This window comes from Salvelinus fontinalis, chromosome 13 (assembly GCF_029448725.1).
Source record: "Salvelinus fontinalis isolate EN_2023a chromosome 13, ASM2944872v1, whole genome shotgun sequence".
Lineage (NCBI taxonomy): Eukaryota > Metazoa > Chordata > Actinopteri > Salmoniformes > Salmonidae > Salvelinus > Salvelinus fontinalis.
This window is the reverse complement of record NC_074677.1, coordinates 37,685,045-37,699,835: the sequence shown is the minus strand read 5'-3', so window position 1 is coordinate 37,699,835 and position 14,791 is coordinate 37,685,045. Positions and strand designations below refer to the sequence as shown.

Below are 14,791 nucleotides of genomic sequence, written 5' to 3'. Positions count from 1 at the left end.
AATTGGCTTTAGGGTGCATTGCCACCAGTGTGATTGCGCTCAGCGTTGTTTGAAAATTCAGAGTGTTGTCAGATTGTCTGTTCGCTGGCTGTTGCATGTGTGTGCACCACAGGAGATTGGTGGCACCTTCATTGGGGATGACGGGCTCGTGGTAAGAATCAGTGGAATGGTATCAAATACACCAAACACACGATTTCCATGTTCTTGATGCCATTCCATTTGTTCTGTTCCAGCCATTATTATGATCCGTCCTCCCCTCAGCAGCCTCCACTGGTGGGCACCAATGATTTGTATACGGTATACATAATTTGTGTGCACCCATCACTTGTGCCCCCCGTAACGTAACAAAATGTAGATGAACGGGTCTGAATACTTTCCGAATGCACTGTATCTCTCTGTCCTCAGTTTTTCTTGCTAGGGACTGGAACATCATAATGTTCTCCCACAAAGGTACTTGCCCTATCCAGAGTAGCCTACTCTCTCTGACAGCTGGAACTTCTAGCTAATCTTTTCACCTTCTTACATGGCTGTTAGCTAGCTAGCTACTTAGCTACAAATGCATTTAGAGTTAGAACAATAAATACATCAACATAGGTAGCTAACTAGCTAATATGAAGTAAACTAGATGGTGATATTTAATTCACTTGGCTAGCTATACAGTATGTAAAGTTCGCTAGCTAGCGTTACGTTAGCAGCTCATTTGAGTTAGCCTGCACACACAGTTCCTGTAGCTATCATTTTCAAAATATATTTTCTTACTTGAATAGGTTCTGATTGGAGGACTGACTGATCTTCTAACATGGTGTCTGGTGCGGTTGCTAGGTGATGCAACTGCAAGCCCTCTATAGAATCGCAATACATATCGTATTGGCACCTAAGTATCGTGATAATATCGTATTGTGAGGTCCCTGGCAATTCCCAGCCCTAGTAGGCAAGATTACATAACCTTATTTAGTCCTACCTGCTATGGTGAGTTTTAAGTGTATTTTTTGTTTTTGAGATAGAATTACTGTCATGTTATTGATGCCAAATTACAAACCTTATTTGCACCTTCTCTTTTCCAGAACCAATGGGTCTGCCTGAACCTTTCAACTAGGTAAGCTGTTTCAACCTGGAACACTATTCTCCTTCTTTGGTCTATTTCAGTCATTGCAGGAAGTCCTGAAGAGCAGGAGTGTGTAGGGTTTTGTCTCAGCCCAGCTCTAACATTTGATCAACGTAATCTATTGACCATGATCAACATAACTAATCACGGCGATAGGCTATGATTTTTAGGCTGGAACAAAAGCTTATACACACTCCTGCCATTGAGATCTGAAGCTGTCCATTCTTTGAAGATATTATTCTGTACTATGGGTACAATTGTGGGAGGGATTCATTTAGATGGTATTGATATATAACGCATGCTTCTCTCTGAAGACATTCAAATAGCAGTACTGGTTGATGTGCAGGCCTAAGTAACCACACATCAGGGGTGTAAAGTACTTAAGTAAAAATACTTTAAAGTGCTATTTAAGTAATTTTTTTGTGTTTACTGTACTTTACTTTACATATTTTTGACAAATTTTACTTCACTACATTCCTAAAAAAAGAATGTACGTTTTACTCCATACATTTTCCCTGACACCCAAAAGTACTCATTAAATTTGGAATTCTTAGGACAGGAAAATGGTCCAATTCATGCACTTATCAAGAGAACGTCCCTGGTCATCCCTATTGCCTCTGATCTGGCAGACTCACTAAACACACATACTTTGTTTGGAAATTATTTCTGAGTGTTAGTGTGGCCCTGGCTATCAGTAAATAAATACAAAAAAAACAAGAAAATGGTGCCGTTTAGTTTTCTTAATTTAAGGAATTGGAAATTATTGTTACTTTTGATACTTACGTATATTTGAGCAATTACATTTACTTTTGATACTTACGTATATTTAAAAACAAATACTTTTAGACTTTCATTCAAGCAGCATTTTACTGGCTGACACTCACCTTTATTTGAGTCATTTTCTGTCAAGGTATTTGTACTTTTACTCAAGTATAACGATTGGGTACTTTTTCCACCACTGCCACACACACTCAAATGGACCCACAGCTGGGGTAAGATTCTTCCATCATTCACAGACAGTAGAGAGTGTAAACCCCCATGCTGTCAACAAAATGCTGTCCTCAATGCTGAAGTTGTATTGTGTATGGCTCTGTGGAAATGCTGTGATCACTCATCGTCTTTAATGATGTGATTCACAGACACACGATGACCACGATTTGAATGCTGCAACTGAGACGGAATGACGTTGATGGACACACACTGAGACACTGAGTAGGACTGGACATGGGCTGGATATTTGTGACAACGAACTAAAAGGGGTGCAGAAGCACACCAGCACCCCATTTTATAATTATTCCATGGCTAACCATCTGAGTAGCTACCCCTAATTCCACACTATGCCTTCTATGCCCCATGGTCCCATACGGAAAAGTTATATGTGTTACATATACAGTATATGTATATTACTTGTGTGTTTTATGTGGGCATATACAGTGCATTTGGAAAGTATTTAGACCCCTTCCCTTTTTCCACATTTTGTTACGTTACAGCCTTATTCTAAAATGGATTAAATAAATAAAAACTATAAAAAATCATCAATCATGTGCAGCGGCCGCTCAAGACTTCAGCTAATTTAATCTTTTGGCACCACTCACAGGAGCGAGCACCACCTTGCAGAACTGCCCTGCCGCCCTACTCCCATTGAAGTCTATGAGACCTCCGCCGCTTACCATGGCCTGTCTGTAAGCACCTTAAAAGTGTTGTGGTGTACTGTTCTTGCAACCTTTTTTTGTCGTCCTCCTGCTTAAAGGCGTCATCAATACCCCGATATCCCACAAAGCAAAAACTGTTTTTTTGAAATTTTAGCAAATTTATTAAAAATAGGAAACAGAAATACCTTATTTACATAAGTATTCAGACCCTTTGCTATGATACTCGAAATTGAGCTCAAGTGCATCCTGTTTCCATTGACCATCCTTGAGATGTTTCTACAACTTGATTTGAGTCAACCTGTGGTAAATTCAATTGATTGGACATGATTTGGAAAGGCACAAACCTGTCTATATAAGGTCCCACAGTTGACAGTGCAAGCCATGAGGTCTAAGGAATTGTCCGTAGAGCTCCGAGACAGGATTGTGTCGAGGCACAGATCTGAGGAAGGGTACCAAAAAATGTCTGCAGCATTGAAGGTCCCCAAGAACACAGTGTCCTCCATCATTCTTAAATGGAAGAAGTTTGGAACCACCAAGACTCTTTCTAGACTCTTCCTGCCAAACTGAGCAATCGGGGGAGAAGGGCCTGGGTCAGGGAGGTGACCAAGAACCTGAACCAACCATATACAGTAATTTATTACAACAATATCTAAACCACAAATACAATGTGATTCCATAACCTTTTGGGCAGCCACAACTATAGTGTACGATCCTTGCAACATGGGGCTGTGCATTATCATGCTGAAACATGCTGAAGCAATTGCGTTCATTGTCTGAAGCTTATTGCTGCCCATGTCATAACCCCACCGCCACCATGGGGCATTCTGTTCACAATGTTGACATCAGCAAACCGCTCGCCCACACAACGCCATGAAACCCAGATTCATCCGTGGGATGAGTACACTTCACCAGCATCCCAGTGGCCATCAAAGGTGAGCATTTGCCCACTGAAGTCGGTTACAATGTCGAACTGCAGTCAGCTCAAGACCCTGGTGAGAACGACGAGGATGGAGATGATCTTCCCTGAGATGGTTTCTGACAGTTTGTGCAGACATTTTTAGGTTGCGCCGCCACAGTTTCAACACCTGTCCGGGTGGCTGGTCTCAGCCAATCTCGCAGGTGAAGAAGCTGGATGTGAATGTCCTGGGCTGGCGTGGTTACACATTGTCTGCGGTAGTGAGGCCGGTTGGACGTACTGCCAAATTCTCTAAAACAACATTTTGGCAAAGAAATTAACATTACATTCTCTGTCAACAGCTCTGGTGGACATTCCTGCAGTCAGAATTCCAATTGCACAGTCCCTCAACTTCGGACACTTTGGAACTCGCCATCTCTATAAACCCACCCTACCTTCAACCATTTTCTCTATGCTGCTTCCTTCACTTGTTATTCTCCTGATTTGATAATATCTAGACTCAGTAACACATTTAAAGGCGCTTACACATGGGCTATGGTAAACGACAAATGAAACGTGAGACCAGCGGTCCCGGGTTGTTGACAGCTCGAATGTTGTCATTAAAACATTGTTTGATTGGTTAACAAGATTAACTTTGCTCATTGGTCAATCATGCGCTGCGGCCGCTCAAGACTTGCAAGCCTTGCACCACCTTGCAGAACTGCCCTGCCGCCTTATTGAAGTCTATGAGACCTCCGTACTTACCGTGGCCTGTCTGTAAGCACCTTAAAAGTGTTGTCGTGTACTGTTTTTGCTACCTTTTAGTGTCATCCTCCTGCTTAAAGGCGCTACATGGTCATTCCGCAGTCTGCATTGGCCATGCAGCATTTAGGGTGATACGGCCTCTACAGAAGTCAGGGCATTCATACTTCTTGGGCTTCTCCGAGCAGCACAGAGCTGTTGTGAAGGAAGTCAAAACTGTTCGCTGCTCTGGCACCCCAATGGTGGAACAAACTCCCTCACGACGCCAGGACAGCGGAGTCAATCACCACCTTCCGGAGACACCTGAAACCCCACCTCTTCAAGGAATACCTAGGATAAAGCAATCCTTCTGCCCCCCCCCCCCCCCCCCCCCCCCTTAAAAGATCTAGATGCACTATTGTAAAGTGGCTGTTCCACTGGATGTCATAAGGTGAATGCACCAATTTGTAAGTCGCTCTGGATAAGAGCGTCTGCTAAATGACTTAAATGTAAATGTAAGTTGTCAAGGAAGTGAGTTTGTGTTTATACAGGACCTCACGCCCTCCCCTACCGTCAACCAATCATGTCAATGCAGAACTATACGGAGCCCTCCGCATTGTTAAAAGATTTGAGAGGCGCACGACGATGCAATACGGAGCTCAATTTGGCCTCTGCGTACCTCCGGAGCTTCACAATTGCATCACAACATCCATACAGCGCCTCCGACCACATTTTCGGATCAAGCATAAATGGGCTCTTACTCTGGGATTCTGACTGAATGCAGTGGTAAATGTTCTCCTCACAATTTACCTGTTAAATTGACAAGAAGGATGTTGATATAGCTGTGTTTAGGCATGGCTTCCTTGTTTTGAGTATGTTAAGTGTTTCCATTCTACTGGAGTTGACCTAGTATTTTACATTTAACCTAGCTTATGCATCCAGTTGTTTCTCCATTTTTAACTCACCCACCAAAAATCTAAATATGCTGTTTTACAATTTGTGTTATTTGAACTGGTCTATTTCTTAAACGGGAACAAATATTATGGGTGAGGTTTAGATAACTCAGATGCTATTTTTCTTGGGGAAAAGGATGACTGTTCAGGATCTTTAAATGGATGCAATTCAAGTTGTATGTCTAATGTGAATGCAGACAAATGAAAATCGTGTGAAGCGTCCAGGTCTAGTAGACATAAATCAGATTAAAAATCAGCAATAAAATTACACAAAATAATCATAGTTTGAAAAAACGTATTAATTCAGTACATTTGTCTATTCATCCATACTTATGAAAAGGTAGGATGCAGCCGTACTTTTACATTTAAATTGTTAATTAAAACAGTTGTGTTCGTCTTATACTAACATAATGATAATACTCAATATATTTATCCTCACTCTGACAATCATCATGTAGATTTGTCTCATAGACTACAAATCAAATTCAATTATTTGTCACCTTTGCCGAATACAACAGGTGTAAGATCATTGATGAGATCTTATTTTCTTTCTCATTAAACCAGGCCTTTGTCATTTAAACCTTTAACAATATATTTATATTCCACAGACACCTGGAAGACAACAGGATCAACAGAATCTCCAAGCAGGCATTCTCAGGACTCTACTCACTAAGAAGACTGTATGTCCTAATTCATTATGGGCCACCGTCTGACCTGTGGTACCATGTGTATATCCCTACATCACCACAAATTGTTGTCCTTAGTACATCATACTTCATGCAATTTTTTATTGAACATTATGTAGAATGTAGTACTGTAGTATGTGTGTTTAGCTCCTTGAAATCAAAGAAAACCAATCAGTGAATACACTGACCCATTTACTGGCGCTTCCTTGAGAAGTGTTTATACATTCAGGTTCAGATACTGTAGTCATCTTCCGATATAATCCTGAGACGTGTGAAGTGCCCAGGTCTAGTGGACATAAATCCGTCTGGTCTGTAATTAAGGGAACACATGAAACCCCTTCATCCACCTCCTTCAGGATTCACACAGAGGACAGTCATTATGAATCAGGGCATCCTGGAGATTATACACTGAGTGTACTACACATTAGGAAAACCGTCCTAATATTGAGTTGCACCCCCTACTCAGAACAGCCTCAATTAGTCGGGGTATGGACTACGAGGTGCTGAAAGCATTCCACAGGGATGCTGGCCCATGTTGACTCCAATACTTCCCACAGTTGTGTCGACTTGGCTGGATGTCCTTTGGGTGGTGCATCATTCTTGATACACACGGGAAACTGTTGAGTGTGAAAAACCCAGCAGCGGGCCTCCCGAGTGGTGCAGCGGTCTAATTCCCGAGCTGTGCCACAACCGGCCATGGCTGGGAGTCCCATAGGACAGCGAACAATTTGCCCAGCGTCGTCCCAGTTAGGGGAGGGTTTGGCCAGAGGGGCATTACTCGGCTCATCGCGCTCTAGCGACTCCTTATGGTCGGCAGGCCATGCAGGCTGACTCCGGTTGCCAGTTGAACGGTGTTTCCTCTGATGCGGCTGGCTCCCTGGTTAAGCTGGCGGGTATTAAGGAGAGTGTTAGGCGGGTCATGTTTCGGAGGATACATGACTCCACTTTCGCCTCTCGCAAGCCCATTGGGGAGTTGCAGCGATGAGACAAGATCGAAATTGGGGAGAAAAAGGGAGGTAAAAATAAAATAAAACCAGCATGCTCAAACCGGTGCGCCTGGTACCTACTATAACGTTGGTTTTAGAAGTGGGGGGGACATAATATATATAGCACCACATAATATATAACCAGCACCACATAATATTATATATCTATATTTTTTTTTTCACCCAGTCAGATATTTTTTACCCAGTCGGATAAACACTACAAACAGCCTACCTAACTGCTCGGAGGTGTCCGCATGGTCCTAAAGCACACCGAGTCCTAGTTTTGTATCACATTCCAATTATACAACTGGGGGGGTCAAAAAGGCCATTTCAGAATGTGGGGGGGACACTACCATACCCCGTTCGAAGGCACTTAAATATTTTGTCTTGCCCTTTCACCCTCTGAATGGCACACATACATAATCCATGTGTCAATTATATCAAGGCTTAAAAATCCTTCTTCAACCTGTCTCCTGCCCTTCATCTACACTGATTAAAGTGGAATTAACAGGTGACATCAATAAGAGATCATAGCTTCACCAGGTCAGTCTATGTCATGGAAAGAGCAGGTGTTCCTAATGTTTGTATTCCATTTTCTCTGACAGCTAGCCTTGGATAGTTGACAGGAAATCAACTCCTCCTTTTCACATACAGCTTTATGTTAGTGTATCTCCTCTGCATTCCTGATTATTGGTGTAGGTTGTAGGGCTGGGGAAAACAAACAACGACATGGAAAATGTGTCAGTGCTCTGTCCCTATACACTCAGATAGAATTTGCATGAGGAACAGGTGGATGTTACCCTACCTTACCTCATTCCACATTTGCAAGCAGTTGAATATCTGCACTTTGACAATATTGTTTTATTTACTCTATGTTGTCCCATATCAAATATTAATATATGGCTTTTATCTTTACATTTACCTCCTTATCTCTTTTGATGTGTTTTCCCTCCCTGTAAAACTGGCCTGCTGTGATAAGATTTCTTAGTCAGAATCGGATTACGTTGTTGAAGGCTGGCATTTTTGAAGACCTTTGGAACCTGGAGTGGCTGTAAGTCAACATGGGGGAGGATGTTTTCAGTGACCTTAAGATACCTTCATTAGGAAATCCTTCAGTGCCTCAGTGGGATTCATGAGATTGTAGACAGTATTTATTTAATTGATACAAAAACACCTGTATATCTGGTTGGAAACTGTGCTACACTGGGCGGTTGTTTTCAGTGACCTTAAAGGGATAGTTTGAGGGATAGTTATTTTTTCTACTTATCCAGAATCAGGAAACTGATGGATACCATTTTTATGTCTCTGTGTGTAGTTTGAAGGAAGTTGGAGGTAGTTTCTGGCGCGATTGCTAACGAAGAATAGCGTAATGACTGGAAGTCTATGGGATCAGATTAATTGCTAAAATCTTGAACTATCCCTTTAAAGCCACCTTTATTATGAAATGCCGCAGAGAATGCCTCAGAATCTTGTTTGTGCTGCACTATTTTCCAAAGAAAGCAATGAGCATAAAGTATGATACAGTGTGACATTTATGGTGTAGCTAACAATCCTCAGGTATGATACATGATGGTATGATATCATGGCCCATGTACTAATGCTCATTAACGTTGTTCTCTTTGACAACAGTAATTACAACAGTATAGCTGCAGAAGCTTTCTATAGATTTTTTTCTAAAGTAATGTGACAATTATAGGGTTTAGTGTGACAAATAAATTGATATATTTTCCTCTGGTCTGTATGGGTGTAGGATTCTTGATGAAAATAGAATAGCATCTCTGAGACAGAACTCGTTTGAGGGGCTGAAATCGTTATTTTTCCTGTAAGTATCGTGCCACTGTGCTTATTACTTTAATTAAGATCTCATGAGATACACGTCATCATTTAACCAACACGCTCTTTAAATGTAATTTAATTTGGCTGCAGGTCTTTGCTGAACAATTCCCTAGAATCCATCCCCAAGAAATCTGTCTGCCAGGAAATGCCTAGATTAAACTGGCTGTAAGTAACAACAGAATAACATCTAACCCATTATGATGGATAATATATTTGATTGTATTTGACAACTCTAAATCATGTTTTCTCACAATCAGGTGTATTATTTATGACTCTGTTAGCCATAATCACTCTGCAACAATATCTGTTTTGACAAACTCATTATTACCCATAAGGAAAAACCACATGACTTCTCAATGAAAATCTCGATTTCACATGTGAAATCATGTGAAACCATGGGGTTTTGGAACACTTCACATGATGATATTTTACATGAAGTTTCACATATGGATTTTCATCTGAAAAACTTTCTGTGTTCAAATGTTGAGCAGAAATGTTCACATATGATAACAAAAGACAAATGAGGTCAGTTCTTCACATCTGAAACCATATGTTAACACCATCTTTTCACATGTGAGGAGAATAACATGCTTTCACCTCACATGTGAACTGCAGGTTCACATGTGGAGTTTGCAGCTTCACATGTGAAAAACATATGAACACATGAACATTTTTCACGTGAAAATTGAATTTGCACTTTCACATGTAAAAAACGTTCTAATGTTGTCATGTGTAGTTTCATGTTATCACATGTGGAAATTTTGCATCCCCATGTCACATTTATTTCACATGCTTAAATGTTTTTACATGTAGTTTCATGTTGCTTTTACTTGTGACCACACTTTATTACATTAACTTCACATGAGATCAGAAGTGAAATTTATGTAGTTTTTCATGTAGTTTATCAACTACCAGATACCAATGCAAATATCATTCATTAATGCCAGAATGATCTGACATTTTTTTCACAGAGAACTGGAGGGGAACAAGATATCATCTTTGTGGGTTTCCAGCTTTCAAAACTGCACTACTCTGACAGTATTGTGAGTTTTGTTGAATTTAAACTATATAGTTTCCTAAATTTCTTTACAGTATTTGTTCATCTTTGTACCAAATCCAATTTGATAGAATGCCTTACTGTCAATAATTGCATTTGAAACAATTCCATCTGCACTCGAGAGATGAACGCAATGAAAAAAGACACATGCTCGGTTTTCATAGGATTTATATTTCAAATTCAATTCTGCCATACTCTAAGGGGACATTTTCTGGTGTAAAACTAGAACTGGGAAATGGTGCTTATGTTAAAGCTATATACTTCAGTCTGGAGCATCTGCACTACTGCAGCTGGTAATGAAATTCAGTCTGAGGGAGAGAAACCATTGGAGCCTACACAAATTAAGTTGGCCGTTTCTATCACTGGCGATTGCTTCTAAGTCCATGTGTGATGGTGAGAATAATGAGTAGTCAGGAAAGCAAAATTCCAATCTGATATACATGGGGTGCATTAGCTCTCTCAATTGAAGGTGATAGGGGAGGCCATGGGTGGTTGAGAGCCTGGAAATCCTCTGGCTCTTTGACTCATCCAACCCTAAGTGCTAAATATGTATCCTGTGATGTCAGCTTAAGTGTATTGAATTATTGAGGCAGGGCTGGACTTCATCTGGTGAGGAATGAGTAAAATCAATAAATCAAATTTGAACAGACAGGTAACACAAATTGAGTTTGATAGGTATTAGTGGGAGTAGAGCGTTTGTTTTGCTTTCATACTGTATAAATAGTACATCATTCCTTTAAGAAATACGTACAGTAAAGTTACTATCAAATTACAATTCTAAATCAAATCTAACAAGCAGTGTATCCAAATGACTGTGGACCTACTACTATTCAAGTAATGTCATTGGTCTTGTAGGGACTGTTCTTGAAAAGTAATGATCACTTAGAGAAACATTTATTTTGCAGGGCTCTTCGAAAAAACAGAATACAAACTATTGAGGAGGGAATATTTTCTGGCATGCCAAACCTGATAGACTTGTGAGTTAACTCTACTTCACACAACATTACATGGGTCAAATAATGTAGTAATATGTCCAAATGCAGTAATGTATTTCATTGTTGAAACTATTTTTTGTCAATGGATAAAATTAAACTTTGTCATTCCAGGGACGTATCTTTAAACAAAATTGAGGAGTTCTCACCAACTATATTTACAAATCTTCAAAACCTAAAACAGTTGTAAGTATATCCAATGACTATTTGCATCCAAGCCCTGATATATTTATTGTTTTGAAAGATGTTCTCCGCTTTGTACGATCAAGTAGGCCAAAAGTACAACTTTATATTGTTGAGTTTCAGTTTATTAACTTTACTTTTCATCGATCTGGCATTGAGGCCATGTTGACCACAGAGTGGAGGTGCAATAAATCAAAGTGATATAACCTGCCCTGTATTGATGTCCCCCCCTTTCACTCAGGAACATCTCAAATAACCCTCTGACTCATATCTATGATGATCAGTTTGACATGTTTGTCAATTTGCAATCTCTGTAAGTAACGTATTTCATACTTATGTACCATGGTTTGCTAGTTTTAGGGAATTTGAGAAATAGTGACTTTCTGTTTCCCCTCAGGAGTATAGAGGAGGTCGACATACCAAACATCAGTATTCAGATGTTTCGCTCTCTTAGGAACTTGGCCCATATGTGAGTACCGGTATATCTTATGTCTTCATTTATTATTCTTATGTCATCGACATTTAATTTCATGTGTCCATACTGTATAAACAGCAAGGCACTAAGCCTGTAGAAGCTGCTAATTGGAATTTCATAATTTCTAAGTAGCTTACTGTAGGCCTAGAGGGCAAAAACGGGCTAAATATAGTATGAGTAAATGTCTAAACATTTGTTGCCAATTACCTGCCAACAACTAATGAATTCATGGCTTTGTATGCATGCATAATACAGGACTATTTGAAAGTGTCTGGTAAGCTACTTACTTATTAGCAGCTTATACAAGCTTAATTAGGCCACTATACAGCAAATTGACGCCTAAAATGAACAGCTATCTTTCTTGGTGTGTAGTGAGGTCTTGTTACTGCAAATAATGTTCAATCAACAATAATGTTTAATCAGCACAGGTCAGGTCCACACTGCATACAAAGTACCAAAGCCTGGTCAGAGGCCAATTCAGCACTGTATTTAACTACATCCATATGTCAGCTAATTATTCTCTGACAAAGCATACTGTATACCCTAAACAAACCTGTCAACTGTCAACCATATCAATATAAAAGTGAAACTGTCAACATGATCAATAATAAAACTTCAGAAGGAAGTTTGTTCAAAATTGATTCATTGTGATATTATCATCGTTTTCTTATTTACCCAGTTATTTTAAGAAATTTGAATACTGTGGCTACTCTCCTAATGTGCGAAGTTGTAAGCCAAACACTGACGGGATTTCAACATTTGAGAATCTTCTTGCGAACATCATCCTTCGCGTTTTTGTGTGGGTGGTGGCCTTCATCATCTGCTTTGGCAACGTCTTTGTGATATGCCTGCGGTCTTGCATTGCATCTGAAAACCAGCACCACACCATGGCCATCATATCACTGTGCTGTGAGTAGACTACCTCAACACAATGAGGGCAGCAATCACTTCACATAACTTGTACTTAGCTAACTAATTGTTTTTTGAGATACATTGAGCAGCAGACAGTGCATAAACAACTAATCTCATGAAAAGCTATGTATATGAACTAAGTGCCCTGAAATCCATCATATCTGTTAGGTGCTGACTGCTTGATGGGAGTATACCTGTTCTTCATTGGTGCATTCGACATCAAATACTGTGGAGAGTACAACAGACACGCCCAGCTGTGGATGGAGAGCATGCAGTGCCAGTTGATTGGCTCTCTGGCCATGCTGTCCACTGAGGTGTCAGTCATGCTTCTGACCTACATGACTCTGGAGAAGTACCTGTGCATTGTGTTCCCCTTCCACAACTACAGAGCCGGACGTAAACAGACACTCTGCTACCTCATCTTCATCTGGGTCCTGGGTTTCCTAATCGCCGTCATTCCCCTCTGGGACAAGCAGACGTTTGGGAATTACTACGGCAGGAATGGAGTGTGTTTTCCACTTCACTCAGACGAGATGGAGAAACCAGGTGCCCGATGCTACTCCACTGGAATATTTCTGGGTAAGAGGAACATAGAATCCCCACCATCAGGGCTGATTCCTGCAAGATAATGAGGACAATATAACGACGAGGATACAATTCCACAGGCCTTGGATTTTGCAATAGCTTTATGCTGATTATGGTTTTGCTGACATAATTCTGTTTTATTCAATGCTTATATCAGGATGGTATATTGTAGTGTAATGAAAGCATGTATTTCACATTTTATCTTTCAGGGTTGAATCTCTTTGCGTTCATCATGATCGTCTTCTCCTACACCAGCATGTTTTACTCTGTACAGAAAACTGCTAAGACAGCAAGACAGTCCATCTACAACAAGGAGGTCTCTATAGCCAAGAGGTTTTTCTTCATTGTTTTCACAGATGCCATGTGTTGGACACCTATATTCCTCCTAAAGATCCTCTCTCTTTTACAAGTGGAAATAGCAGGTAAACCAGATACATGTGGTTGTATGATTACTATTAAATTGCTATAATTTTGTTTAATCTTTGTGGCCTCATCCCCTTCCTCCTCATCCTCCCTTTCCTCCAGGAACGATCGTTCTATGGGTGGTGATCTTCATCCTGCCCATCAATAGTGCCCTAAACCCCATCCTGTACACCATCACCACCAGCTCCTTCCAGGAGAGACTGAAACTCTGCCTGAAGGCCAAGTGCAAACAGACTGGGCTCAGGGAAACTTCCCAAAAAGTATCTGAAGTCTACCAGAACCCCAGCCCTCCTCCTTAACAAAAAGGAACCTCTCAGTCAGGGAGCTGGCCAACCCTCCTGGGTATGCAGGCTTTTATTCCAGTCCTTCTGGAACACACCTGATTCAGATCAAGATCTTGCAGATCATCTGATTAATAGGATCAGTGTGTTTTAGCAGGGCTTGAGCAAAGCCTGCATACCGAGTAGCTCTCCAGGAGGAGGGTTGGCTATCCATGCTCTTATGTATTTGATAGGGAGAGTGATGTATTCATGTAATCATTCTTTACCAGCAAGAGAACAAATTCTCTGGGAACCAATTTATTGCCAAATGTTTTGTGTGAATACATAATGTACAGTTCCTGTAAACACAGATGTGCAGAATCAACGTATTTTCCCTACCCAAATTACACTGAGTATACCAAACATTAGGAACACCTTCCTAATATTGAGTTGCACCCCCCCCCCCCCTCCCCTTTTGACCTCAGAACAGGTCTCTGCAAGGCATCTACTACCATACCCCATTCAAAGGCACTTTAATCTTTAATTTGTCTTGCCCATTCACCCTCTGAATGGCACACATACACATTCCACATCTCAATTGTCTCAATGGCTTAAAAGTCCTTCTTTAACCTGTCTCCTCCCCTCCATCTACACTGATTGAAGTGGATTTAACAAGTGACATCAATAAGGGATCACAGCTTTCACCTGGATTCACATAGGTCAGTCTGTCATGCAAAGAGCATCTGTTCTTAATGATTTGTAAACTCATTGCACATGCATTGTAGAAATGTATAATAAAAAAATCAACAAATATGGAATTGAAACGGTGTAAATTAGTGATATGTTTCAGGTTTTAGTGTGTGACATTTGGTAAATTTCACATACTGATGCAGTGATACAGCTTGCTTCAAGCTCAACTGTGACAAGAAAATAAACAAGAATACAAATTATGGTGGTGAAAAAGGGGCCGGGGGATTTAGGGAGAGAATACACATATCACAAGATCTATTGCTTTTGTAATATGTTTACAGTCAGAGCCGTGTAATACAA

The 14,791-nt window shown here is 40.5% G+C and overlaps 1 protein-coding gene across 9 annotated transcripts in view; it reads left to right on the top strand.

The window, feature by feature from the left end:
* LOC129868617 (relaxin receptor 1-like) overlaps positions 1-14,554 on the top strand; it is a 38,376-nt gene extending 23,822 nt beyond the window's left edge. For 3 of the 9 annotated variants that reach the window (XM_055942748.1, XM_055942749.1, XM_055942747.1), the window contains 15 exons: positions 1,065-1,096; positions 2,245-2,787; positions 5,955-6,026; positions 7,998-8,069; positions 8,769-8,840; positions 8,945-9,019; positions 9,826-9,897; positions 10,817-10,888; positions 11,018-11,089; positions 11,328-11,399; positions 11,484-11,555; positions 12,241-12,470; positions 12,642-13,052; positions 13,268-13,480; positions 13,584-14,554. In XM_055942748.1, the coding sequence (XP_055798723.1) occupies positions 2,756-2,787; positions 5,955-6,026; positions 7,998-8,069; positions 8,769-8,840; positions 8,945-9,019; positions 9,826-9,897; positions 10,817-10,888; positions 11,018-11,089; positions 11,328-11,399; positions 11,484-11,555; positions 12,241-12,470; positions 12,642-13,052; positions 13,268-13,480; positions 13,584-13,780 (1,734 nt within the window). In that variant the 5' untranslated portion in view covers positions 1,065-1,096; positions 2,245-2,755 and the 3' untranslated portion in view covers positions 13,781-14,554. The remainder of the gene's footprint in view (positions 1-1,064; positions 1,097-2,244; positions 2,788-5,954; positions 6,027-7,997; positions 8,070-8,768; positions 8,841-8,944; positions 9,020-9,825; positions 9,898-10,816; positions 10,889-11,017; positions 11,090-11,327; positions 11,400-11,483; positions 11,556-12,240; positions 12,471-12,641; positions 13,053-13,267; positions 13,481-13,583) is intronic. The other 6 variants (XM_055942744.1, XM_055942742.1, XM_055942743.1 and 3 more) reach the window with 4 other exon arrangements.
* The last annotated feature ends 237 nt before the right edge of the window (positions 14,555-14,791 follow it).